The 24250-nt window shown below is 41.7% G+C and overlaps 3 protein-coding genes across 3 annotated transcripts; all 3 read left to right on the top strand.

Moving 5' to 3' along the window:
- The first annotated feature begins 72 nt into the window (after nucleotides 1-72).
- On the top strand, nucleotides 73-9033 carry mapk3 (mitogen-activated protein kinase 3). Its single transcript, XM_068750024.1, has 9 exons — nucleotides 73-290; nucleotides 1693-1875; nucleotides 3872-4061; nucleotides 5156-5272; nucleotides 5364-5478; nucleotides 5865-5996; nucleotides 6576-6685; nucleotides 6960-7088; nucleotides 7929-9033. The coding sequence occupies exons 1-8, from the start codon at nucleotides 88-90 to the stop codon at nucleotides 7077-7079; spliced, it is 1170 nt and encodes a 389-aa protein (XP_068606125.1). The 5' UTR covers nucleotides 73-87; the 3' UTR covers nucleotides 7080-7088; nucleotides 7929-9033.
- Nucleotides 9034-12914: 3881 nt separating this feature from the next.
- gdpd3a (glycerophosphodiester phosphodiesterase domain containing 3a) lies at nucleotides 12915-17935 on the top strand. Its single transcript, XM_068750153.1, has 10 exons — nucleotides 12915-13053; nucleotides 14004-14046; nucleotides 14351-14486; nucleotides 15119-15164; nucleotides 15264-15382; nucleotides 15722-15811; nucleotides 15904-16037; nucleotides 16239-16298; nucleotides 16484-16535; nucleotides 17783-17935. Exons 1-10 carry the CDS (start codon nucleotides 12915-12917, stop codon nucleotides 17933-17935), a joined length of 972 nt encoding a protein of 323 aa, XP_068606254.1.
- A 1539-nt stretch (nucleotides 17936-19474) lies between these two features.
- On the top strand, nucleotides 19475-23600 carry ypel3 (yippee-like 3). The gene is made up of 5 exons (XM_068750023.1): nucleotides 19475-19600; nucleotides 20892-21011; nucleotides 21260-21303; nucleotides 21719-21827; nucleotides 22027-23600. The coding sequence occupies exons 2-5, from the start codon at nucleotides 20895-20897 to the stop codon at nucleotides 22114-22116; spliced, it is 360 nt and encodes a 119-aa protein (XP_068606124.1). The 5' UTR covers nucleotides 19475-19600; nucleotides 20892-20894; the 3' UTR covers nucleotides 22117-23600.
- The last annotated feature ends 650 nt before the right edge of the window (nucleotides 23601-24250 follow it).

Below are 24250 nucleotides of genomic sequence, written 5' to 3'. Positions count from 1 at the left end.
CTCGGGCGAACGCTAAACCGTGTTGAGCGCGGCGGTGGCCCGTAGGAGTGAAACAGTGACAGAACAGGACCGTTTCGGAGAGGCAGAATGGCGGATTCGAGCAGCACTGCAGCGGTCGGGGCCGCAGGCTCCAACAGTGTTGCTGCCGCTGGGGCAGCTGGCACCGTCGATGGAGCGCCAGCAGTGGGACCGAAGACCGTGTGCGAGTCCGTTAAGGGCCAGATGTTCGACGTGGGGCCCCGATATACCAACCTGAACTACATCGGGGAGGGCGCTTACGGGATGGTGTGGTGAGTTGCGCTGTCGGACTACGGGGAATCAAACATGCTAGCTAACGGAGGCTACGTTAGCAAATACTTTTAGCCAGTTAACAATAACTATTGTATTGAACACGAATTTACAGGTGTTGTTATATATATATATATATATATATATATATATATTCAAAACAGACCCGCAATTAAGACATTCTTCGAAAGCTGAATGTAGCCCATGTTGTGGTTAGCAGTGTAGCCGACTTGCTAACGCTACAGGCGTGGCTACGAGCTTTACCGGAAACAAGATTGGGGGTGATTGCGCAGGACGTAACGTTTCTCCCCGAAGAAAAATCTTTTGCAGACTGCAAAAATGTGTCTTCGTTATCACTCAAGTTATTTTATTTTTTTTTTGCAGTCCAGCAATTGTAACTGCTGTAGTTGCATTCGTCGACTTGAAAACTTGGCCTGCAGCAAATCTGCTGCAGAGGATGCGGTGTGAGATTTGTGGCCTTTTCCTGGTGTTATCTCTGAATGTGATCTGCACGGCTTCTCTGTGTGCGTTGAGGACGTGTTGAGGAACCCTGTTGCGTTTGACATCAATGCCGAGTCATCTGCTACAGCGACTGGCAGCCAACGCGATCACGATGTGACGGTACTGCGTGGATGGCAGCACGAAAGCTGGGCCGGCACGTCACTTTCAACAGGAGGGGCCTTGTCGATCACTGACATTTGTTTTAAGGAGGCAACCGACAGCGTGTTGCTTTCCTATTTCATTTTATTTTATTTTATTTTTAACGTCAGGCTCCTGAGACAGCGCTGTTGCAGCATTTGCTGTTTTGTCGACGTTGCCAACGTTGCTTAGTTTAGTGAACAAAGACTATTTTAGTCTTTAGATATGCGGAAGTCTTCTTGTGCAAATTGAACCAACAAGTCGCTCTATTGGAAGTGGTTCACGGAGAACGTGACCAGTTCATGCAGCGGTGCGGTGGATTGTTCAACAACCAGGAAGTTGTGATGCAATAGTTCCTGCTGAGGCTTTGCCTAAAAAAAGGCTGTTTGGTAATCAGTAATGTAGTTTGGGCCCTGATAACTACAAGGGCATTAACAGCATATCAAAGGGTCCCACACCATTCACGGCTGCCCGCCACACACTGCGTGTTCTCCATCTGGTCCGTCTGGTCTCCATCCTGTCCTCCATCTTCTCTGCACCTACCCCACACTGACGCTGCTCCTACTCCCGGACCTCGATCTCGGACTTCACAACCCATCGCTGCAAATTAAGGGTCACATGTGCCGCCTCGGCATGGCTGCCTGCGACACCGCCTTTCTTTCTGTCTTTCTTTCTTTTGCCTTGGCATCAATCTGGATTCTGACGCAGACATTGTGTAATATAAGACTTGTTTTGTGTTCATTTCCCCCCAATTTCCTTATCCAGCTCTGCGATGGACAACATGACAAGCCATCGTGTAGCCATCAAGAAAATCAGCCCCTTTGAGCACCAGACTTACTGCCAGCGGACGCTGAGAGAAATCAAGATCCTGCTGCGTTTCCACCATGAGAACATCATTGGCATCAATGACATTCTCAGGGCACGGCACATTGACAACATGAGAGATGTGTATCCTTTTTGAATGGATTACGGGAATGGTCTCGTTTATTTGCCAAGCTTTGAATGAGTCGCTCGTTTCTTAATGATCTGTGAGGAGACATCTACAAATAGTGATAGAGTAGCAACGGAAGACGAGTTTCTCCTCAGACCATAGGAAGCCATCTTTTTTTTCCTGCTCTGAAATAAAAGTCAAAACCCATGAGAGTGAGACGAGAGTCGACCCGTCAGCCAGGTCATGTAAAACAGAGGGAAGTGTTTTCATCCGACCCAGCAGTTGTGATTCATGATTGGGTTAGTCGTTGTCATCTCCCTGACTAGATTTACTCTATTTGTTAACTTGATTTTAGCTGCAGTACTAGCGCGTAAGTGGTATCGCTCTGGATGATTGATCTGAGGTTGAGAGGAATTTGTCACCGAGGCGTGAACACCGTGTTCAAACAAGATCCTTTAAGTTGGCATCGTTTTAAATGCAGTACTATAGTACCTTTATAGTACCCAACATGTCTTCCTTGGTCGTTCAAAAGTTACTTGAATTCAATTGAGGGAACAGAATAATTCTAACAAAAATGTTTGCATGAAGAAAAAAAAAATCTTTCTGGATCATTCAAATTTGTAAGTATCAAAACTTACTTCATTTCAATGATTTTATTTATTGCTTGTGTTTTTGAGCCTTATGCTGCGATTTCTACACTTTATTAATAACCTTGTTATTTTTTTGTGCTACATGTCCAACACCTTACCTTAGTAGATATTATGCGTGTGGACCACCTTTTTTGCCAGACAAAAGTCGGGGTGTATGCTCTGAACCTTGGCTTTTGGGAGGGCGAGTGCAGGTTTGGTCTGTATGAAGCTAAAAAGTCAGAATGTCCGTCTCAGCTTTGTACAACTTTCCTATTGGGGCCGGAGGCAGTACTATCATCTAATGGAAAATGACCTCCTAATATTTACCTCATACCAAAGCTAAGTCGAGTAGAACTGGTGACCTCTCATGTACCTCCTCTCTGAGCAGATGGTGACTTTAAAATAAATAAATGGAGAAATTCACTTGCATATATCTTGAAATCACCAAGTTCAAAGCATCAGTTTTCGCCGGTCATTCCTGCATGTGAAAGAATACTTGCAATTTGTCAATATTATTAGATATCTTCTTCATTTGTCAAACTGTTGTACATGTTTGCTGAGGGAAGACGTAACCGAATGTTCAGTCATCATCAGTGAGTCTCTTTGTGTTGCTCAGCTAATGGGAACAGTGCACACGAGCATGATGAAGGGCACAAACTGGAAGGAGTGGAGGAGTTACACGAGATTGATTTCATGCATCATTGCGTCCAAGAAATCGATTAATGCAAGCGTGAGCTGCAGTCTGAGGGAGAACCAAAGAATGGTTGCCAGATACCAGGAGCTAAATTATTGATGGGGGGGGGGGGGGGGGGGGGGGGGCAAATAAAGTGGCCTTGAGGCAATACCCTGTACTGAAAATGGACCTTAAGAATTGAGTCCTGCCAACGCCCTCTTTTAACTTGATCTTAAACAGTTACAGCGAGTAGAATTTTCACCATCTTAGTCAAGTCATACCATCCGAATATTTAGTAACACTAAATGTAACATTTAGCTGACGTGTGCCGCTAGTTTAGCGGGTCATAATCCAAAACTTGGTGACAGAAGTCACTAAGTTCACCCCGTGGTAGAGCTCGGTAAGAACAGTTGATCCTGAAAACATTTTAATGTTTTGGTTCGTTGACCATTAGATGTTTCATTTTTGACTCCGGTGTTGGAGAAAACTCCACACTGACATAGCGAAACGTTTACCAACAGACGTTTCTGCGTGTCGGTGCAGACGTTTGGACTCCTCCGGACTCTTAGGCTTTTGTGGTTTTAATTTTATTCCTGCACTCATGTGACCGATTACGATGGGATGAAATTGCTCTGAGTGGTCTTCTTGTTTCCTGCGCTGCCACTGGACACCATTAGTGCTGTTGTCCTCCTTGACCCCCACGTCCTCCAGCTACATTGTGCAGACGCTGATGGAGACAGACCTGTACAAGCTGTTGAAAGGCCAGAAGCTGAGCAACGACCATGTCTGCTATTTCCTCTACCAGATCCTGCGAGGCCTCAAGTACATTCACTCAGCAAACGTGTTGCACCGGGACCTCAAACCCTCCAACCTGCTCATCAACACCACCTGTGACCTCAAGGTCAGCTCGCACCAGTAGCACCAGTAGCATCTCGTGTACAGTTTAAGCAGTGGTGGGTTTTAAATGCACGCCTACAGCACGGGGAAACTGCACGTGCACGCAGCGCTTTTTCCTTTTTTCTTTTTTTTTTAACGTTGGTGTTTATTGAAAAGGTATCTCAGGAATGTAGGTTGTGGGTGAGGGAACGGCTAAAGCCCGCCCTTGTCGACGAAGGCGCTGCCAAATAATTGTTTATCTTGAATGGTGTTCTGCTAAAGTACAGTTAAGCATTTCATCACGGCGCGGTGGCGTCGTTCGTGGCGTCTTGTACCTTCATGTCTTGAGTCTGGGCCAGGTTTTCATTTCCAATTTTGTAATCTATTGTTCAAGCTCCTTCATGCTAATTCTTTGTTGTTCATTAACATTTGCTCAGCAAGATTTGGAATTTACAGATAATCCATATCGTATGCCTCCCAGCTGTGTTTTTCTGGAGTGTGCGTTTGTTAAGCTAGCAGATGATTGGCCAAAGGTTGTGTGCAGTAGAGTTTATTCGTGAGGTTCTACGTAGTGTAAATAATTTATATTACTGTTAGATGGTGCCATTCGTAACACATGATGGCTGCTTGATGTTTAAAGTGCAACCGGCTTCTCTTCAGCTTCAACGCTTTCCCTGTCGTGTTTCTTCTTTCTGCACCGACGCTGATCTGAATATTCATATTTATAAGCTGAATAACTTGTGTTTGATGAATGTATTTGAGGAGACTGAAAGATAAAGAATGGTTCACACTGCTTTTCATGTGTACCCTCGGACCACGATGCTGCCCGAAGCCGCTTTAATCTCCAGTAAAAAAAAAACATGGAGGGTCACTGAAATTCATTTTAGGAAATGTAAAGCATCACGGATTGAAAGTAAAGTACAGACGATGGATTTGAAGTTTTAAAAATATATTACTATAAATATTATTCACATTTTTACAACCATAGCGACACTGTTAAGTCTTATCATTTGTTCCGTTTGAAATGTCTGCGAGCATGAGGCGGGGGGGGGGGCTGATCTGTAACTATCCCCTGATAGACTGATGTCTCTGAAGTCTGACCCCCCGTTTCATCCTCAGATCTGTGACTTTGGCCTCGCACGAATAGCGGACCCTGAGCACGACCACACAGGTTTCCTGACTGAATACGTGGCCACTCGCTGGTACAGAGCTCCGGAAATCATGCTCAACTCAAAGGTGTGTGTGTGTGTAGGGGTGGGGACCAGAAATAGACTAATGGCATGTCAGGTTGTAGACTGTGCATCCTACATCCACGTCTGTGTCTCAGGGCTACTCCAAGTCCATTGACATCTGGTCCGTGGGCTGCATCCTGGCTGAGATGCTGTCCAACAGGCCCATCTTTCCCGGGAAACACTACTTGGACCAGCTCAATCACATCCTGGGTAAGACCGCTGTCTCGGCTATTTGAAATACGTTAGCGTGTTGTCTTTTCTCTCTCTCGCAATTAGTCTGTAAATTGCAGTTCATATAAACAGAGTTTGCATCTGTAAAAATTACCATAATCTCAATCTAAAAAAACAAATTAACCTGAATTTTTATAGCTTCTGACATGTAAAAAGTTGTATTGCATTTGGGTGTGGTTGAGGTCCAACTATGGACGACTTGTTTTGCCGCTATCTAGAAAGGATGGCGATCTTATTGATTGACTAGGAAAGATCGGGTTGAAATTAATTTGGATTTTTAATGTCTGCCGTACTTTTAAGTCACTTGAAATTGAATTGATCGTGAACCTCACTGAAGGATGTCCATCCGTCTCCCCTCGGTGCAGGAGTGCTCGGTTCTCCATCTAAGGAGGATCTGAACTGCATCATCAACACAAAGGCCAGGAACTACCTGCAGGCCCTGCCGGACAAACCTAAGGTCCCATGGGACAAGCTCTACTACAAGGCAGATCCGAAAGGTTTGTCAACATTTAAAATGCGTTAACGGCATTGATGGATACGTTTCAGAGAAAAATAAAATTAAAGTACTGCCACTAAACGATAGGAAAAGTATTACTAATTATAGCTAATTAGACCGCACGAAAGGGTTTTAAGTTGCTGTTAACATCCTGCTGTTGTTTGTCGGGCGATGGCGCCATCTTGATTACGCGCCGCGTGGCCTAATGAGATTTCACGAAGCTTATTTACATCATCAGCCGACTGGATGCGATTGTAACGTGACCATTGACGCACAGCGACTGAGGAAGATGATGTTTTTCTGCTGTCAGCAAGCGGATAGAGATGGCAACAAAAGTAGACTCAGAATATTCGATGGATCGATTGAGGAAGAATGCAAGAAGAAAGCGTAATTTACCCCACAGGCGGCAGCAGAATGCTCCACTCGTACCTTTTTTAAATTTAAAAAGCGCCTCACCTCACACCCAGTTTGTTAAATTATCAGTCCGGCATGCATCTAGAGAATGAAATCAGTCAGGTTTAATGTGACATTATCGCACAGTCTGGTGATTGAACTTAAACTCTTGATGAATCTAATGCAGCTCTCTGCCTGCTGGGCCACATGTTGACCTTTAACCCCATGAAGCGCATCAGCGTCGAGGAGGCCTTGGCTCATAATTACCTGGAGCAGTACTACGACCCCACTGATGAGGTACGCGCAGAGCAACCAGCCCTGCTTTTCAGCTGTTTTTCTAAATGCAGCTTCTTTTGTTGTTGTTGCTGTTTTTAATCTTAACTATTCAAGTCTCCACCTCCAGCTCTGATAGTTGCAGATATCAGGTTAATAACTTTTCAACATATTTCAGCAGTATTACACAACGAAAGTCCACATTCAACCACCGGGACTTAGTTGTTAAACCTTATTGTCAGCTTTCAGTTGAAGGCTTGTACATTGTGCGTGTGTGTGTGTGTGTGTGTGTGTGTAGCCAGTAGCGGAGGAACCCTTCACCTTCTCCATGGAGCTGGACGACCTTCCCAAGGAGAGGCTGAAGGAACTGATCTTTGAGGAGACGGCTCGTTTCCAGGAAACCTACCAGGGCTCCTGAGAATCGCAGGTATGTGAGAAGGAAGGCCGGCGGCTTCACACCAACAGTTATTTCAGGACGCGGCGTTCTTGCGTTTTCAAGACAGATGAGATTGATGCAGGTCAACCATTTATGATAAAAATGAAAAAAACCAAATTCAAATGCAATGAACTTTCTAAAATGTTTCTAAAAGTACACAAGTCTGTTTTATCTGTTTGTTTGTTTTTGCTTTGTTTCAAACAGAAGGGCTCTGTGTGGTTTTACCGTTTGTAATACAAGACCACTAGATGTCAGTGTGGTTGTTTAAACATGCAAAGTGCCCAACAAGCATTAATAAGACTGTAATAACAGTAACATAACATGGATCCTATAGTCTGGATTAATAGGAATAATTGGTTAGTAATGTAATTGGTCCAAAAGTAGTTACTATAGTTTGTTTTTTTACTATTACTATAATAGTCTCTCAATCATGCTGAATAAACTTTTGCACTGCAGGTCCATTAAAAGATATTGACAGTGGTGAAAACCATGTGCGTGATATTGAACTCCTTGAAGACAGTTCAGTGGACACCGAGGGGAGTGACAATAGATGTCTTAATGTCCTGCTGTTGTCCACTGGTCAGTGAGGGAAATGTCTGAATATGGAACGCAAAGAACTATTTCACTGCTGGGACCCGGTGCTTTAGAGAAAAGTATTTTAGAAGTACTGTGTACACGACTACACAAACAGGGCTGAGGTATTTACTTTACTTACTCAACCCGATTGGGACCTTTGCGATTTACTTTCATCGCTGTAAACTATGAGGGAGTGTGTTGGTCCACTTATCTAGGGTGAGTTTAAAACGGATGTTTTTGATTTGTTTTTTTTAGCCCTAAAGAATGACAGAGTCACTCAGATGCTTGGAACAAGAAGACTCCAATCTACACGCTAACACAAGAAAAATGCATCTTGAAGCAACCGACAAAAAGAAATACGAACATTTAAATGCTTATCTTTCCATTTCTACTGCAAGAGAGCTAAGCTACCTTTGATTTCTGCGGCTGGGTGTGGTGGAGGGGTCCGGCTTTCAGTTCTATTCATGTCGGACTTTCCCGCCCCTCACCTCGCGTTGGTTTAACATCCTGCCTCATCCCGTCCCATCGGCATCGACTCTCCCCTCCCTTCCCGTCCCATCCCGATTGGACCCTCCTCTCCTCCCCTCTCCTCTCCTCCACCTGTCGCTTCTCTGCCCGCCTGAACTCTGTTGCTTCTTCCCATATAAACAAACCACTGTATTAACTAATGCCCATTACTCTCTTGTCTTGCTCCATGTAAATTGCATTATTGGAAGAATCAAGTTATAAAATAACAGGGGATGCTCATTGGTGTGTTTTTGTATATACAAAAAAAATTATGAAAGCTTTTCTTTCTTTTTTTTTTTTAAGCGTGGTTGTCGCAGTAGACCATTGTTCAAGTGCTTTTGGATCAGTTCAGAGTTGTATTTGTATGTTTCGGGGTTTATATTTACTTTCATTTTGAACACTTGATTATGAGACAAACATTCAGTGTTTTTTCAGGCATGTTGGCAGGTTTAGAGATTTCTTTGTTGATGTTCGTATGAATGCATGCATTCCTGAGATTAACCAAAGTGGCAGAGACTCAAGAATGTTGGCGGGGGAGTAACTAAGTTGTGATTTTTGAGTTTTATTGTAAACACATTTCTTGTGTGACAGAACATGACAGACGGATTGAACTATCTTTTGTTGTTTATCTTTATGGGACATTTCATGAAGGGAGCAAAGCAGAAAGAAAGAAATATTGAATTGTTCCTATAATTGTTTCCATTCTGCAGACGCACCAGGCCCTGCTTTCCAGAACTTTCACAGTGCAATTCCAGTTTTATTTCTTGGCCAACATTCCCCCTCGAAAAAATCTTAATGGGAATAATTCTTACAATAAGTAAGATTTTTTTCAAAGCAAACAGGAAGGGCGACCAGAACATTCGTGTGAGCCACTCGTATAATATTACTTTATCACCCAAATCTCGCCTCATCGCGTCCTTTTAGCTATGAAATATACCCAACATCTAATTCATGGTGTTTTATTCTAATTTTACATTATAAGCAGATGATTGATTGATTGATTGATCTGCTCGTCTCACTGAAGCCTTTTACGATGATCATCGCCACTTGTTCCTAACATTTCTGATCCTCCTTTAGGATCCTGTACAATATTCTGGAAAATGTGGCCTGGGATGGGTTTAGGGTTAGGTTGACGGTGATTTTTCCATCCTGTGGTGTCAGACATGCGTCAGCTGAGGCCTCGATGAATCAGAATCCTCAAACTGAATTAAGTCTGTAGAAGAACAAAAAAAAATGTCCAGTTTGTAATTCTTTTTTTTTTTGGGCTTATTCACGTGACAGCCGAATCTAGACGGTCGGAGCTTCTAGAGCTGATAATGCAGCTCTAGAAACTTTTACAAGAAGCTCCTGACTGCTGAGAGAACTGCACACGTTGCTGATTCTTGTCATGTGGATTAGGACTGTTGGTTGTAGGATTCGAGATAACGTTTGAGAATCAAAACACAATAAATTGCCATATTATGGTCGGGTCGAAGTTCATTCAGTGACGATCTGGCAGATATGAAGCATCTATATCTATATATATATAAGCTACTTGGTTTCTGGCTACTGGTAACGTGTGTTAAGGTGTTTCTAACTTTTACTGCCTGTTTCTGTCGTCGTTCACCTCTCTCTTTGCTCTGGATGTGACTGTTCTAATTAATTGCTGCTTGTTCTGAGTGTTGCCGATGAGTCAGCCTGCACTAGTCTTTTTGCCTGTTACTCTGGGACCAGTATAGGAGCCCCCAACATGGACCAGCACGTGCTCTGGATCCTCTGTCTGCCAGGGCAGGCCTAATGGACTCCACATCTGGAGTGTCCGCCAGCCTTGCCCTCCCGTCAACAGTATCATCAAATATTTTTTCCCGTCTCGGGCCGTTTTCTCTGAAGCCATATCCAGCTGGGATTGACGCGGGGCTTTTTGGCACACGTGTTGAAAGTCATCCGCTAGTTCAACATCCCAACTCTCGCCACGCTTTACTCAAAAGGGCTGCCGCCTCCTCGCAGATCATTTACGGTCGCGCAAGCAGGAAGGTGATCCAATCATTACCCAATCAGCACGCCTGCACTTTGTCTTTCCGGCCACGCCCCCCTCTCCCCTTCAAGTTATTTTGGCTTGCTTCCTGTCTTGCATCCTCCTTGTTCAGCTTTAAGTTTTGCCTGCCATTTGCGTCCGTCTCTCTGTTAAGGACCTCTGATCCTAAGTAATCTAATCTTTTGTACCAGTGTGTGTGTGTTTGTGCGTGTGTCTTCTCATTAACTCGAAGCAGAGACTCCTTTTGTCCTGCTTGTATCTTGGATGTGTGTTTCCTTGCAGCATGGGCCCTCTTTCTGCAGTTCCCTGTGCTTTTTCATCTATGAGACTTTTCTATCTTTCTGACCGACACACTCTGTGTGTATTTCTTATGTCTATTTGGTCAGCAGTCAACCAGGCCCTGCTTGCTTTTGTGTCCGGCCTGCCGCCAGACCAAATGTGTCACCGGGTAACCATTGAAAGGAACCGGGAGGGAACACATTTACAATTCTTCTGAAACGCACTCGCAGTTGCACGTGCACACTTTGGCTCTTTGGGAGGCGGGAGTGTGTTTGTGGAAGGTTGTACTAGAACGCATCATGTAGTATCTGAGTCTGAAGGGCTGCTTGTCACGAGGCCTGTTTCCAGATGTTTTTAAATGGCTGTTCTTATTATTATATTGGTGAGTTGTTGTAATTTCTTTTTTCTTTTTTTTTAACATAAAAGGGAGTTGAAGTATTTTTTTTTTATTAGGTTGTTTTTATTTGTATTTCTGTTTCTCTCATGTGAATATTATTGGCAGTGTTTTCAATCTTTCTGAAATCCTTTTTTGTTTTTTTGTCTTTGATTTCCCCTCTTATGATCTTATGAGGAACTATTTTAAAGAGGATATAAGTAGACTGTCTAAGAGGTGAGTTTTTGAGGGTTATGTATATTAATGGATATTATGAATTAAACGATTAACAGAAACAGACTCGTATACATATTCAATAAAATTTCCTGATACTGTTGCAACTCTTTGTTTTTTGTTTTTTATTCTCTCATGTGTAGATTGTTGTAGTTTACTGGTTCATTCAGTCGACCCAGCTTCTGTAACGGTCCAGTTCTAGACTAGAGATAGAGTTAGGGCTACTCCAAGAGTAACAATGTAATCAGTACTCTGCTTTAGAGCCTAAATACACAGTGAGTGTAAACATTTAGTGTTTAAACAACAAAAGATACAATAAAAGACACGTAACAAGATATAAGTGTCAGCATGTTTTCACTTCTCTATTTTGTCTGCACTGAAATACTTTATTTTCCTCAAATTAAGTAAATCCGTGAGCAAAAAACAAAAGGTTTCATCAACCTGAGCGGTTCAGTGTTATTCAAGCCATAAGCTTATTGTATTGCACAGGTTTGCTTTTGGTTGGTTGCAGACAACATCCTCAGTTTTAGCATGCTATGTGCAGTCGATGAATTTTAAGAGAATGGAAAGATTCCTAACGCAATAAAACAAAAGACAAAACTGCCAAAAAAATAATGCACGACTATTACAAAAAGTGGAAAAATGGCCAGTGATGCAAATCCCTGAGGTCATTTTGTGCAACAACGCAGACTCCTCTCAAATATGTTTGTAAAGCTGCCCCCCCTCCAAAAAAAAGCCAATGCGAAGCCTGAGAGTCATGGGAATGCACATCTCGGCTTTTCTGGCTTTGCTGCTTCCGCTTCTCCGCTCGCATGTCTGAACATGGTTTCACCTTTCCATCGCTTAAATTCCAAGAGCTGTTTGCATAATTGTAAGTATAAAAAAAAAACAGGAAAACAGAAATGGAATCGAAGTCGGGTCGGTCCTGTCAGGACTTACTGACGCTTTTGCATGTCAAAAGGAAAAACCCTGGAAAGCCGCGCCACACTGCTGTGAATAGATTTTTGTTCTAGTGAAAAGCAGGCTTGTTGTTAGACTTCAGAGGCTGCGCCTGCCGTCGCGCCATTGTTCGCCACATTCCAGTGGAATCCTACACTGCAACGCTTCACTGACTCTAGAGTATGTCCAGCCATCCTGCATCGCTCCACACAGTTATGTTTCAGTTTTCTGCTCTTGTAGGCCTGAGTTGAGTTTGCTTTTCTCCAAACACCACATCCCCTTTGTCAAACACACACGCTAAGAATCCTGTAGTGCCTTCGTCTTTGTCGTCAAGTCTAGACACGTACACAGCTTCTTTCCTGATATTATATTTTCTAGGTGAGATATAGTGTGTGATTTAGATTTATAAAACCATGCTGCTGGGGAAAATTCTAATTCAAATAAAAGAAAAGAAATCTAAGAAAGGCGTTTGCAACTGTGTGTCCAGATATGACTGGTGTACACACGCACACACACACACACACATCTGTACAATACCCACCTCAAACAGGAGAGGTGACAAATAATTGCCACAGGCAAGGGAAAGGTGGTGCGAGCGCGAGCTGGGTTAAAAGCTGGTGCTTCATTAACAGATTTTTACTGCTCTGAAGTTGTTCCAGGTGAGCAAGAGGAGGATTTACTTTGGTTTTACCAGTCTGTCCAGTTAGCGCTTATCTCTCCCCTGTGGGGGACAGAGATCACATTGTCTCGACTCAAACTTCAGAGCGCCTTCCGTTTCTGTGAAGCTCCAAAAGAGGGAATTGCTGCGAAAGGTTTGGGCGTCCTTTGCCCGCTGGTTCAGGTGTTGGTCTGACAGAGACCGGCCGGAGCTCAGAGGACGTTCAAAGGAGGAAGGATGAGCAGTTTCCTGTGCTATGTCCTATCGGCTCTGGGTGGATACGTGCTCACTTCGCTTTACCTGCTGAAGAACCCACTCGTTCTGCACAAGAGAAAACGCACGGCCTTTTACTGCACACACATCTCTCACAGAGGAGGTGAGTGCGCGGCTGCATGAGTGGGTTTTACTGCTCGAGAACCTTTATGCTTTATTTTTTGACAGCTTTAGGGAGGGTTGCCATTAATCGGATCACAAATAGGTCACGGGTGTGTCAAGAAGGCTTCCTGACTGGAAAATAATTTTCTGTGACCTACATCAGCACTGATTCCAGCAGTAATCCTCATCCTCATGGACTGGTACGACCTCCAGGTGTCCAATGGGATGGCGACCCACATTTGAGTTGGCGCTGCTGGGGTTGTTTGTGTGGCAGAACTCAAAAACAGCCCTACATGTAGATATGTTACTAATTGTACAATCAAAAGGTTTTCTCCAACTGGTTTGATGTTAAAACTCTAATGCATAATATTACAAACCCCTTTAATCCACTAATTGAACATTGTTTGGATTGGAGGTTCTACACAAATCACTACTAGTGTGTCACGTGGGTGCACACATGTTTAATTAAGAGGTGTTTCCTCTCAGGATCTTATTATTCATTTGAGTGTTTGTTCAAAAGGGGACCATTTGGAAATAAGGTCAGAGGGGACAGACTTTGATGGTTTGGACGTGTCCAGAGGAGAGACGGGGACTATATCGGTAGAAGGATGATGAGGATGGAACTGCCAGGGAACTACATGGACGTAGTGAGGGAGGACATGAGAGTGGCTGGTGTTGGGGAGGACGATGCAAAGGACAGGGCTAAGTGGAGAAGGTTGGTTTGCTGACGGGGCGGGGCGAAAGAAGCAGGGAATCTCGATGGAAAATGTAAGCATGATAGCCTCCTGCTGATGTCCCAAAGTGTTCAGTATAATCTTTATATTATTCATCATGTCCGAGACTCAGCTGAGAGAGTAATCTCAGTAAACGCCCAAACGTTGCCACATTTTGTCTGTATTCGCTGTGCTTTTTGAAGCTTCTGTGCATCAGTCCTCTTCTGTATGTTTGCAGGATGTGGTGAGAGGATAGAAAGCACGATGGGGGCGTTCACAAAGTAAGCACCGAACAAGATAAGCTTTTTCAAATGTGACTGTATTTCACATTTCCCCTCTCAGAGTAACCAGAACTGATTGAAAACCACACAAAATATGACATATAGTATAGTTGCTTACTGATTACATACGCATGTTGAATTTATGTTCACTAAGAATTTGTTTTTTGACATATATTTAACAGAAACTAAAAAAATGGAATACAGGAATTATTTGTGCCTTGTACATCCTCAGAGCAGCGCTAATTGAAAGCCTTTCAGCTGCACAGACAACATGTTTTATAATCTCTCCTCCACCTCTCTCCAGCGCGGTAGAGCAAGGCACACAGATGCTGGAGCTGGACTGTCACCTGACAAGCGATGGACATGTGGTGATCTCACACGATGAGAATCTGCTGAGGCAGACCGGCCATGATGTGACCATCTCCTCCCTCAAGCTACAGGTGGGGAGCGCAGATTTACACGTCGGCTCAAGTTTCCTCTCAAGTTCAGATTCACCATCTGCTTCTGTCTCATTTCAAAAATGAGAATATAAAGGCAAATATATCCACTTTTAATTTTACCTAAAAAATGCTTTCACACAACTTTTTCTGAAGTACATAATCACTTAATTAGATCAAGCTTTTTTCCTTTTGATGTGGTTTATTGTGGTTTCAAGGCTGCATATTTTTAACCAGGAATATTCTAATCGCAGCAATGAGAAGGTTTATTGGTGAAGCCAAGGTGTGGTCACTCTTTTCTTGTTCCACTGGCTACATAACTCTGCTCTACTTTTGTGGAATGGCAATCATTCACCACCGTGATATCTTGCCCTGCCTCCCGCAGGTCATGTTGCCTGAGCTGTGGCATTTTTGCATGCTAATTTATGGGAGTGATCCTTTAGGATTAGTGGGATTAAAAAAAAGTTTAGGATTCAAGGCTACTCAAAATAAACAGTTCAGCTTGTAGGGAAACGACCCAATTTACAGGTGTACAATAAAAAACAAGAGAGAGGGAGGGACCTTTTAAAATCCCTGGAGCGCATAAATAATAGGACTTTTTATGCCTAAATAAACCTGCCTTTTAACTTTCTTAGGATTTGCCCCTGTATAAGGAGCGACTGGAGGTGACATTTTACACAGGTGAGTGCCTTTCCTCCTTCCTCCTCCTAAAACAAAAGACCCTTTCATAAAGGAGTTTCTCAGTCCTTTACACCCCCCCCCCCCGCCCCCTCCTTGCAGGTCACTACAGCACCGGTCCAGACAGGAGGTTCAGCCTGCTGGAGGACCTGTTCAGGACGTTTCCTGAGATGCCCGTCAGCATTGAGATTAAAGAGAACAACCAGAGGCTGATAGAAAAGGTACAGCACCATTTAACACTTTATCACTTTTCCATTGGTTGGAAATAATCTGTCCAGATAATGAAATAACATATATATTTTATTTATTTTAACATCGGTGACGCCGCTGGGTTGTCGTGCAACTCTAGATACATAAAAGCAGACAAGAAGAAGGAAGCAGATATCGTCACTTTCCACCTTGTTTTGTTTTAATCTAAAAAGTTCTCTTTCTTTAGTCCTTTCTTGCGTTTGCTGTCCGTGTTTTGCACGCTCAAACAGTGGCGTGATGCTTCTGTCAGCAACAGTAAGTCCTTTCTCATATGGATGATCATCATTTCAACCTGCCCACCTTCTCTTCAGGTGTCAGACTTGGTCCGATGCTACAAGAGGGAGGAGATCACCGTCTGGGCAAGCGTGGACTCCACGATCATGAAGAAATGCCGCTCAACGGTACATCGGCCACCAGGGGCCGGCATTGTTACCTATTGTCCCCCCGTCTATTCACACAGGTGAAATTGATCCCTTTGTCTGTTCCTTCGTAGAACGCTTCCATGCCGTACAGTTTCACCGTCAAACGGAGTGTGCTGCTTCTGTTCCTGTTCTACACCGGCCTTCTGCCCTTCGTGCCGCTGGGGGAGAGCTTACTGCAGTTCTACCTGCTGCGCATCATCAACAAGTTTGCACGCTCAAATAAAACATCTTTGCGTATTATTTATCTAGACAATAAATACTTGTTTCCATGTTTACGTCCAGACGTTTTTAATATGTGTGGTTACTTTGACTTTAGGAAATTGCAAATATTCAGTACAATCTGTTTTCTCTTTTTTTGATGTCAAAATGCAGTTTTTTATTTCTCTCTTTGTGTACTAAACTAAAGGACGTACATCCCAGAGAGTGACATCCTGAAGAAAAGGCTGATTGTGTCTTTGTTAGAAAAGTGAGTGAAGGTTCCAACAGTCTTCCTTACACCAACATTGAATATATGAAGTTCTGCATTGATTTAAATTTAAAACATTTAGTTATATAATGAGGCAGGTCATAAGGCAGCATGATCAAGTTTTAGATTGATTTGTACTACCTTTTGTATAAACTGAAATCACATATTCATGTCTGTCATTCCAGAGTCACAATGAGGAAGAGACTTTTTAATCACCTAGCAGCCCGAGGAATCCAGGTATAAAACTATGAGCAGAATAAAAAGGATAAATGCTGTAAAAAAAAAAAATAGAAATTAACTCAACAAATGTTAAGAATGGTTTAAAACAGAAATGGAATATAACAAAATATATAAGTAAAATATGTTTCTTACATGAAAACAGTAGATTAATTTCTCAAATAAAGAGGGATGGCATGAGGAAAAGTTATGTGTAAAATAAAGTCCAATGTTTAATAAGTGGAGAAAAAAAACACCTCAGATTCATGATTGCCGTGAGTGTCCTGAATGCATCACCTCTGTGCTGATGTGAGTAATCTGTTGAGATGAGGTCACCCCCATCATCGGACCGCAGTGAATAGCATGAACAAATGAAGTTATATGTCCTAGTCAGCTGCTGAGGATATCACAGAATTCTAAGTAATTCTAAGGTTGTGACTAAGAAAAAGTCTTCACCTCATTATCCACATAAAAACAAGCCAGGATAATCCTAACCCAGAATCCTCAGCCCCACCCTTAAATTGATTATTATAACAAGTGATTCAGGAAAACTTGATTTATCTGTGTGATGGCACATATGTTATATACAGTACATCTATTTTTTTCATCTTTAATAACAAAGAACTCTTTATATTTGAACAAACAATGTATTTAACAAGCATGTAAAAGCACTATTGGGTGGTGTAACAATGACGAATATTCTGCTGCCATGGCAATTCCAACAGGCATTGCAGAAATGTAACACACTTTTTTCTGAATGTGTTTTCTCTCGTTTGGCTGTGAAATCTGAGGGCGCTGATCCAAATTTAAGAAAAACATCTTTTGATAAATTCAGTGATTCAACACTGCATGAAAAACGACAGGGAAAATCGACGCCCTCTGTTTTTAAATGTCACTTGTGTATTGATTCACTCTCAGTGAAATTCAGACAAACGGCCCAAAATCTTTGACATAGACAAAGAATTTTTAATTTTTTATGTTAGTTTGCCAGAACCTTCCGTTTCCTGTTCTCCATCGTACAAATTCTCATGTACGTCATGAAGGGGTGACTCCCTAATCAAATAGAGATAAAACACTGATAACAGAAATTTCAAACTATTTTATTTGGTATTTGATCTTGAGAATCACAGAATGAATGGTGTTTAAGTACTAATAGTACTATTTTACTGCTCTAAGACCAACAAAAAACAAAAATAAAATTTCACTAATAAAAAAAAAAATCAGGTTTATAGTCACGTCTGTGTGATCTTTATATATTTACATTGCAGGTGCATTTGTTTGTGTGCAATGAAGACGAAGACATAAAGAGTGCGTTTGAGGTGGGGGCCACAGGAGTGATGAGTGACTATCCATCTCTTCTGTCGAGCTACTTTTGCCGTCACCGAAATCTGACCTGCAACACACAGGACCACAGTAAATAATTCAGAATTGGAAAAGATTGAAGATGAATGTTTAAAAAGAAAAAAGTGAGCGCGATACATTCACCGGTCTGTGATAAGATTGGTTAAGGAACTGTTGGTTGAAATATTAAACTCAAAGCAGTGAGAATAAAGTGGATAAAATTCTTTAGTGTCAGGTGGTAACTGCTGCTGATAAAATGACCTGCATTTGGTTCATTTCTGTGTTAGATAGTAAAAATAGAAACAGGAAGTGGTATCAGAGCTGATTATTTGAGCTTAATCCAGATTTTTATTAGAATTCTTGTGATCAAAGTAACATTTATCTGAGTGTGAAGGAAAGAGGAAATTAACAAATGAATGTTTCACATTAAAATGCATATATAAGCAAACACAGATGTATATATAATTATAATAAACAAGAGGGGTGTTGTCTTTTTCTGGTCTTTGTTGGTCCTATTTGAATATTAAGGCATTGAATCAATATGTTCAGGCTATGGAAAAGGATCAGTGTTTTCTTTCTGCTTGTGATGTATCCTCTTAAGAATGTATTCGAATTTGGGTCCCCTACAATCGGAGAGCTATGTGAGACTCTTTTTTTTTTTCCTGTACGGTTTTCAATTTGATCCTTGGCACACAAATCGCAAATAAAAACAGAGAGGGTTTACATGCGCAGTGAGCCTCACCTGCTGCCTTGTTTTCCCAGGTCAAAGTACAGCACCGCTGCTGTGATAATAATCTACCAGTATATTGGTGAAACGAAGGCTGTATTTTTCTGACCTGCTTTGCTGTGCTTTACCGTGTGACAAATAAATTAATGGAATATAAGTAGATCCGTGCAGACGGAGGTCTTTCATGCAGTAGATGCACAGAGCGACGGTTGGGATTGTTTGAACTAGTGAACCAACAGTAAAATTAAACTCTGGTGACCAAAGAAGCAGGGACTTCCGCCGAGCTCATAGTTTCTTTAAAAAAATTCTAGATTAAAGGAATATGATTGAATATGAATGAATGTGTATTATGTGCTAGTCTGTATATGTATTTCCCAGCTGGGATCAAAGTAGTATCATTTCCAATCCTTTACCTACGGTAAGTTACTTAATGATTTCCTGACTCTTCATGTAAAAAGCAAATACTTGCCCCTGACGGTGAGTTTATGTAATCAGTTCTAAACAAATCATACGGATTTATATCTCAAATCCAAAGAACTTGAAAACTCACACACAAAAAAAAAAAACACGCTTATAGGACTCTATAAAAGGACTCGCGTGAAGTCGCATCTGATTGGTTGACCCACATTCTAAACGTCACCCAGCAGCTTCTGATTGGTTAACTGGGGGTTTGTTTTGCACCCTTCAGACTTCCGCTTCTTCGTGTTTTTTATAAACAAACCATATTGTTTTTCTCCTGCCGTGGCGGACGTACGGTAATTTCTGCTGGCCGGAGATTTGATACATTTCAGCGTCTGTTTCTGCTTCTATTTCGAAAAAAAAAACCCGAGAAAAAAAATAAAATTAAGAGACGCGGTAAAACAAGCGGGGTCTCCGTGGGTCCGTGGGTCCGTGGGTCCGGCTCTACTGTCCGAGTCGTCCGCGCGTGGTCGACAGTGAAAACCTGCCGAACATATATTTATAACTTTGGCTCATTTTCTTGTCAGCTTCAGGGAGAAGAGCTTCTGTTTTTAATCAGGTGAGTCGACAGACGCCGTTTAAAATATCCTGCAATGTCTACCTGAACTGTAGTGTTGTGCTAAGCTAGCAGCTAGCTACGTCAGAGCTAGTGGTCTGTTGTTGACATTCTGCGTGTGTTAGGCCGTGTCAGACCGTGCGTGTCATTTTTGTGTTATGCTGGGCAGCATGATATGGATTTGAGATTTAATCATTATGCTTCTTAATGACGGATCACGGAGCAGGAAGCGAGCTGGTGAACTGTTCTAACCTGTTTGCCAGCTTTCGTCTCGACTGATTTTATTTATAGCAAAACGAGTGTGACAAATGTTACCTCCAATAGATTTCTCCACAATAAAAGCATACACAGCCACGTCATTTTTTTTTTTCTAGGGTTCTAATTTATTTATTTTAAATGCAAATGCGTGTGGGTTAGTCAGTGAGAAAGCTCGTTTCTACGGTATTAACGTGGATAGGTGATGAAGTAATCCTGGTGAGTCATCACGCCACGGATGTAGTCCCATATGTGGGATAAAAATACAGAATCTAAATTTTGTAAATTCGTAAAATATAACCTTTCATTCATTTATTTCAACTTGATTCCCAACTCCCCATCCTCCTTTAGTTTTTCAGCGTGGACTTTGGATTTGCAGTTTTAGAACCATCAACTTGGTCATTGTTAAAATTAAATTACTCAAAGCAGGATGAGTTTCTAGCAGTTTACCGGATCTAGAGTCGAGCCCAGGACTTCAGGGGACAGTTTTAAAGGATCTAATCTTGCTGCTGTCAAAATTTACATTAGATTTATGGCATTTTATTCCCAAAGCTAACAGTAGTTACATTTTATTTTTTACTTAATCTTTTAACTGTAAAATAGCTTCGGGAACATGGCCGGAACTCGGCTTCACCGCAGTCCTCACTCAGAAATAGGACGCATCAAAGCCACAAGAGGGCTGCAGATCACTAAGCTAGTATGCAGAAGAATGTCCCTCTGCCTCTGCATCCACAGATCAATTACATCCAATGGAAGCAATGCATGATTATAAAGGGGAAGTAACCGCAGCCGTCCCACATCACCAGAAACAATAGGTTTGCCTCCCCATTCAGAGTGATGTCGTGCACATTTTCAAAAACAGATTATTATTATTATTTTATTTAGATTAAAATAGCCTGGGGTACCCTGAGCTCCATCCTGCTAAGGAGATCTCAACAGCGTTTTACTTTTGCTGCTTAAGTGGCCCTGTTATTAGCTATAAATATCCTCCATCACTAACGCTTGCACGACGGCATTCTTGAATCCTCGTTCTCCTCAGAAAATGGTGAAACTTACAAAGGCCAAGACGTTCCAGGCTTACCTGGACTCCTGCCACCGTCGCTACAGCTGTCTGCACTGCCGCGCCCACCTGGCCAACCACGATGATCTGATCTCCAAGGTGAGCATGTACAGACCTCTGTTGTGAAAATTATTTCAGGTGAGTCATGACACCTGGTGGTAAACAAATACTGGACTACACACAACGAATAATGTATCACTCAAGGTTAGAGGTCATGGTGGAAATATTTGGGAAATTATAATTAAGATGTTTTATTTATATGTGTGTGTGTGTGTATATGTACGGTATGTATATATATATATATATATCAGACATATCTTCACTTCTTCATTTTTCTTCCATCTCAGTCTTTCCAGGGTAGTCAAGGCCGGGCCTACCTCTTTAACTCTGTGTAAGTATTTTGTTTTTAAATATTACTAAATGTTGGCACACTGAATATGCCAATGTTGTCCAGTTTTATTTCTAACTCCATAATTACCGTGTAGATGGCTAATAATGGAATTTCAGTGTTACAATGTGTGTGTAATCGACATTTTCCTTAACGTTTTGATTTGTTTGTCCGACTTTGCTATCACATTTTTCTTATTCAGAATAGATTATTAATGATATGAATGAAAATACGTTTCTGAATCATTTGATTTTCTTTAGAGTAATAATAAACGCCCTGAAAGTGTCGGCCCCATTTAAAGAAGTTACAGAAGTGCAGTTCCGTTCTTGCTCAGGATCTCTCTTGTCTCAGGTTGTTGAGAATAATTACGGTGACTCGTGATGGAGCTTATTTGTGATTGGACTGCAACTGTTTTCAGGGTGAACATTGGCTGTGGTCCTGCAGAGGAGAGGCTGCTACTCACGGGCCTTCATGCAGTAGCTGACATCTACTGTGAAAACTGTCACACCACACTGGGCTGGAAATATGTAAGTGTGCCCCCCCCACCTCCCCCATGCAAAGGAAAACTGACTTATTCACTGTTAAAGTAATTTTAGGCTTGACAGAAAGAGAAACAAGCATATTTATTGTGGAGGCTTTGTTTTAACAATTCAGATTGAAGAGCAAGAATAAAAATGTGGTTTAAAATGTGGTTCGCGTTTTACTTGAATCTTCTTCTCTCCACAGGAACAAGCCTTTGAACTAAGCCAGAAGTACAAGGAGGGGAAGTTTATCATCGAGCTGTCTCACATGATAAAGGACAACGGCTGGGACTGAGAGGGAAATCTTCATCTTATTTCATGACTTTTTCCAAAAGTTGCATCCCTTCGATTTTAAAAGGGTTCCAGTGTAGCTTCCTCATCCCGCATACGAGCCATCGCTGTGCTGCACACTTCGTACAGCTTTGTCAAGAATAGCATGTGATGCTTTATCTTTTCGTGTGTTATTGATGTTTTTTCCAGCAACCACAACAACACATTCGCTGATATTGCTATTCCAATTGCTAGTTGTGGTGGGACTGAATGCGTGCACCGTTCGTGTGTGAACAACAGGAAGATGTCGTCACACAGACGCAGGCGTGTGTTGGATTCGAGATCATGTTTGAGTGATTAAAACCAATGGAAAAATAAACTCTGGGTGAGGTCAAGGTAAGTCGAAACATGGCTTGCTTCACCGGATGTTGGGTTTTTCTGGGTTGAAGGTGCACATTTAGACAAATCTGGATGGAAGTGAGTTAAATATTTAGGCCTGACGAACCTGTAGATCATATTTGAGTTATGAAAGGGTATGGGAATCCTTCTGCTAATGGAGAGATTGGTCTTTTTTTTTTTCTTTTTTTTTTTAAATCATGCTTTATAAGGAAAGAATCAGATCAATCAAGTCCTATTTTGTTGGAGAAAATCAGGATGTTGAATTGTTAATCCCAAAGTCTCCAAGAATTCTTAAAGCTTCTGCTCGAAGGTGTACATTTGAGCGTGTGTGTGTGTGTGTGTGTGCATGCTAAGTATTAGTCTGGGGTTCACGTCTACAAATGTCACTGCGCAGCTGGAATATCTTAGTTAATGCTGACGAGATCTGTCCTGAGCTGAGCTGCCCTTATGGATACATTTACTGAATTGTGTTAGAGCAAAGTATGATGAGAATTCTGTAGCATATTTATGGTGATTATTCTTTTTTTTAAATGTCTTCTTTTGTTGAAAGTTTATTTTAACCTGATCATTAAAGTGCAGTGTCTGTAACTTGTAATTTTATTATGCTGATTTGTCTCGTCTCTTGGAACTCACAACACAAACTTCTTGTCTCCAGTCTGTTAACAGGCAAAATAAAGGTAAATCAAATTCTGGACCCAATCAATATCCAGGAAGCTGGTGATCCAGAACGTTTAGATTTATATGGCTCATGAAAAATAAACCACTGATGGATAATGATAATGGTGCAGACGAGCAACGGATCAAATTGTACTGTAGCTGAAAATAAGTTAAATATGTTATAATATATTTAATATGTATCTGTTGATTTGGATATGACAATGATTTTCTAACAAACTAATGCTCACAATTTCAGTTTGTCATAGTATTAATTTAGGCATCAATGCAAGGCTCTCGGTTCCGTGAAGAGATCCGACACTAAATCGGCCAGCAGATGGTGATATTGGTTCTGTATAACTTTGTGTATCAGTGTGTTCAATGCCCCGACGCTACATCAAGCTACCACAGCCCGTAATCGATGTTGAGGTGTAATTAAGAGGATATGACTTCTATTAAAAAATTAACCATGTGCAATGTTCCAGTTTTGGCTTCCTGAAATACATCCATCCTTTATAATGGTATAATAATCCTTTAACTTTATCACTCGCATCCAATTATGTGATGTGGAAAATGTAGAATAACCGGGCGCAGTTAATCTCAAATCCAGGTTTACCTCATAACCAGGCAATGACCTCCATGTGAATAAGTTAATCAGTGCATTAGTTAAAGGTTAATTCAACATAACACAAATGGTTTGATTCAGAAAGGACATTTTTGCTCTCAAATTAATTTTAAATACAGTGCAACATGGAAAATGCAGTTAATGTTACATTTTCTAAAACTGATCTTAGAATTTGATGGATCATACACCCACTGTCTCCCATTATTTCATTACGATCACAAACTGTTTCAAAGGAGCAACTTAATGTGTATTATAGTAATAAAAACGCCATCTCTGACAGCGTATTTGCTACCATATTTCAATAATGACAGAAAGGCAAAAGGAATCTCGGTGTCATGTCTCCCGTCTAAGTAAATGCTCTTTTAGTATTCCCATGAAAACTTTGACTAGGAAAGAGTCACATGAATGAGCTCTGACCAGGATGCAGATGGTGGAGAAGCTGCTGACAGTCATGAGTGTGTGTGTGTGTGTGTGTGTGTGT

This window comes from Brachionichthys hirsutus, chromosome 16 (genome assembly GCF_040956055.1).
Source record: "Brachionichthys hirsutus isolate HB-005 chromosome 16, CSIRO-AGI_Bhir_v1, whole genome shotgun sequence".
Lineage (NCBI taxonomy): Eukaryota > Metazoa > Chordata > Actinopteri > Lophiiformes > Brachionichthyidae > Brachionichthys > Brachionichthys hirsutus.
The sequence above is the reverse complement of the archived record's forward strand: the minus strand, read 5'-3'. Positions and strand labels throughout refer to the sequence as shown.